Source organism: Hippocampus comes, unplaced genomic scaffold (genome assembly GCF_001891065.2).
Source record: "Hippocampus comes isolate QL1 unplaced genomic scaffold, H_comes_QL1_v1.1 scaffold249, whole genome shotgun sequence".
Lineage (NCBI taxonomy): Eukaryota > Metazoa > Chordata > Actinopteri > Syngnathiformes > Syngnathidae > Hippocampus > Hippocampus comes.
The window spans coordinates 618,528-622,503 of record NW_017805035.1 but is presented as its reverse complement, the minus strand read 5'-3'; the positions used below and the strand labels follow the sequence as shown (position 1 = coordinate 622,503).

Below are 3,976 nucleotides of genomic sequence, written 5' to 3'. Positions count from 1 at the left end.
GTTCTGAAAATCCATTTCAATGTTCTTGAAACTGTGGACTCGATACTCTTTTTGCAGTTCATTCTAATACTTGATTATAATACAAACAGTCAGTTCACGTTATTGTGCATGTAGGTGACATCACAAGATGACACACCTGGTCTTTGACAGGCGTCACCATGCCCATCTTGCGGTAGTCCACCGACTTGGGCAGCGGGTAGGCCTGCTGCTCGGGACTCATGGTGAAGCCCCGTTCCCGCGTCATGGGCATCTCCAAGCCCATCATCTTCTCCGCCACTTCCTCCGACGTCTGCGACCACACCAAATTCTCACATCTTTTCAGCTTTGATCGTGTCGATGACGGCGTCGGTTCACTTGTTGCCATATTTCCTCACCATGTCTCCCAGGTGGTTCATGCCTAGTTCGTACGAGTGCAGGCCCAGCGCCGCCTCCTGGTTGTGTGCCTCGATCATCAGCGCGTTTTTCTCCCAGATGGCTCGCCGGATGCCCTCCTCGTCCTGGTCGAGAGTGAACGGACACAGACCAGGGTTATCATAATTTGTATTTATTTTTGATTCTGTGTGTTTTTTTTTTAAATTCAGCTAATTGTAATTTTCAGGTTTTATTTTTGTAATTTTAGAGTTAGTTTTAGTTTTGTTGTTGTTGTTGTTTTAACCCCTTCAACATGCCGAAATGCTCACCAATTTTCGGAAGCGCTTGTATCATGGGGGAATTAAAAATAGAGATATTTAAGAGGACCCCAACATGAAAACCAAAACTCACTCTGTCGCCCCTTGGAAAGTTTGAAAAAATTAGTCCCCGACACAAAGTTTGGTGAATATGTCTATTGGGACAGGATGCATCTAAAACGGGCGGAGCACGGCGTCAACGCTTGCCGATCATATTGAGGATTCACCATGAAAAAGTTTGGGGCGCCAAGACGTGATTGTTTGCTTCTTGCAGCTTTATTTTGGGCATCGGGTGTCGTTCGCTTGCGTACCTAATAAAGTAACCTTGTCATCGGAGTGAGACAAACGGCGGCGGCGACTTGAGCAAAGCGCACAAAGAGAAGCCGACACATTGAAAGTCATCCATCTGGGCAAATGGGTCAAATTGACGTTTTAATTAGCAACAAATGGCTGCTTGATGTCGCAGCCTGGATTCTTTAATCAGGACGATTAAAAGCAGATCACATTGCAGTCTCGAGACATCCTCCCTCTTTAGTACCACAAAATGCGGCAAATAAAGACGACGCGTGCGGGACATTAAACTACGAGCACAGTCAACTCTCATCAGTAGACCTTCTTGAGTGTTCCCCCCGCCCCCGTAGAACACGCCTAAAGCTATTTAGGCCGATTTTTATGCTGACGAAAAATAATGAGTCATGTTCCAACGGGATGCCCATTCAACATACTCGTAAAAACACGATTGTCCATAAACACCATGAAAATTTTGTTCACTGGGGTGCTTCTGTGGATGTTTTTTCCCCCCCCCGTTGGTCCCTTCGCCCTGCCCCTCTGCGCGGCCCTGGCAAGTCCAGGAATTTCCTCCACTTTGTGAGGCTTGAAGTTTGAAAGTGGAACACTGGCAGCTATTCGCAGAGCAAGTCTTCAAAATCATGATTAAAAACACACACTGACCAGGCCGTTGTATTCCCGACCGTGCGTGATCTTCCACTGTTCCCATTGGCTGTCCAGGGTCACCTGATCCAGGCGGGCCAGCGCCGACACCGCCAGAAGAAACACGCCAAGGCAACGCCGCCACATCCTGCTCAAGCACAAACACACACGCTCACTGCATCAGATTTTCACATGACCACATTTTGCATTTTATGATTCGGTTGTGTGTTTTTGTATTTTTAACCTTCTGTAGGTTGGAGTTGCTGATTGCTTTCTATTTAAAATAATGCTACAGGTAAGGTGATTTTTTATTTTTATTTTAGAACAAGCATTGTGTAACTTTTACATCATTGAATATTTTTTTTCTTTATTTAAGTATATTTCAGAGTCTACATTTTTATTTTCATTTGCGAACAGCAGACCAGGTTCTGAGGACTGAGGTCTCTCAGCTCACCCGTGGTCTTGGCCAGCTGACCTTCCAGGGCCCCCGCCGAGCTGAAGGCCCAGCACGAGCCGCATGAACCCTGAGGAACAAAACAACCACACAAACGTCGCTTCGTATTATCCTTATTAATTCGTTTCTTGACTTATTTCTTTGTTACTACACTCCGGTGTAACGCGGATTTGTTCGGATGAAGATGCATTCTTCTCTCTGTCCACTAGATAGCAGCATTTCATCCCTTTAAAAAAACCTTTACTGGTTTTGAGTAAGGAAAGCTTGTGGGCTGTTGCAAATTCAGTTTTTACATGATCGCCAAATTAATTTTTTATCTCTAGGGATCGAATAGTAGTATGTATCATTAAAAATGCGATGAATTCAAGATATTATCGGAAAAAAATCCAGTCAAACGTGTCGTTAATTCAGTCTGTTGAAGGTGCATTCTTCTGTTTCTCCACTTGATGGCAAAGTTTAACCGCTTTGAATTGTCCTCATTATTCTGAAAATCCATTTCAATGTTCTTGAAACTGTGGACTTGATACTCTTTTTGCAGTTCAATCTAATACTTCAGTTCACGTTATCGTGCATGTAGGTGACATCACAAGATGACACACCTGGTCTTTGACAGGCGTCACCATGCCCATCTTGCGGTAGTCCACCGACTTGGGCAGCGGGTAGGCCTGCTGCTCGGGACTCATGGTGAAGCCCCGTTCCCGCGTCATGGGCATCTCCAAGCCCATCATCTTCTCCGCCACTTCCTCCGACGTCTGCGACCACACCAAATTCTCACATCTTTTCAGCTTTGATCGTGTCGATGACGGCGTCGGTTCACTTGTTGCCATATTTCCTCACCATGTCTCCCAGGTGGTTCATGCCTAGTTCGTACGAGTGCAGGCCCAGCGCCGCCTCCTGGTTGTGTGCCTCGATCATCAGCGCGTTTTTCTCCCAGATGGCTCGCCGGATGCCCTCCTCGTCCTGGTCGAGAGTGAACGGACACAGACCAGGGTTATCATAATTTGTATTTATTTTTGATTCTGTGTGTTTTTTTTTTAAATTCAGCTAATTGTAATTTTCAGGTTTTATTTTTGTAATTTTAGAGTTAGTTTTAGTTTTGTTGTTGTTGTTGTTTTAACCCCTTCAACATGCCGAAATGCTCACCAATTTTCGGAAGCGCTTGTATCATGGGGGAATTAAAAATAGAGATATTTAAGAGGACCCCAACATGAAAACCAAAACTCACGCCCCTTGGAAAGTTTGAAAAAATTAGTCCCCGACACAAAGTTTGGTGAATATGTCTATTGGGACAGGATGCATCTAAAACGGGCGGAGCACGGCGTCAACGCTTGCCGATCATATTGAGGATTCACCATGAAAAAGTTTGGGGCGCCAAGACGTGATTGTTTGCTTCTTGCAGCTTTATTTTGGGCATCGGGTGTCGTTCGCTTGCGTACCTAATAAAGTAACCTTGTCATCGGAGTGAGACAAAAGGCGGCGGCGACTTGAGCAAAGCGCACAAAGAGAAGCCGACACATTGAAAGTCATCCATCTGGGCAAATGGGTCAAATTGACGTTTTAATTAGCAACAAATGGCTGCTTGATGTCGCAGCCTGGATTCTTTAATCAGGACGATTAAAAGCAGATCACATTGCAGTCTCGAGACATCCTCCCTCTTTAGTACCACAAAATGCGGCAAATAAAGACGACGCGTGCGGGACATTAAACTACGAGCACAGTCAACTCTCATCAGTAGACCTTCTTGAGTGTTCCCCCCGCCCCCGTAGAACACGCCTAAAGCTATTTAGGCCGATTTTTATGCTGACGAAAAATAATGAGTCATGTTCCAACGGGATGCCCATTCAACATACTCGTAAAAACACGATTGTCCATAAACACCATGAAAATTTTGTTCACTGGGGTGCTTCTGTGGATGGGCCCCACC

The 3,976-nt window shown here is 45.3% G+C and overlaps 1 protein-coding gene across 1 annotated transcript in view; it reads right to left on the bottom strand.

Annotated features, from left to right (window-relative positions):
- Positions 1-1,785, bottom strand: part of ctsk (cathepsin K) — an 11,858-nt gene extending 10,073 nt beyond the window's left edge. Inside the window, exons 1-3 of the mRNA XM_019863774.1 lie at positions 1,620-1,785; positions 375-497; positions 137-289 (exon numbers count right to left, since the gene is read on the bottom strand). Of these exons, the coding sequence (XP_019719333.1) occupies positions 137-289; positions 375-497; positions 1,620-1,745 (402 nt within the window). The 5' untranslated portion in view covers positions 1,746-1,785. The remainder of the gene's footprint in view (positions 1-136; positions 290-374; positions 498-1,619) is intronic.
- Positions 1,786-3,976: the final 2,191 nt, after the last annotated feature.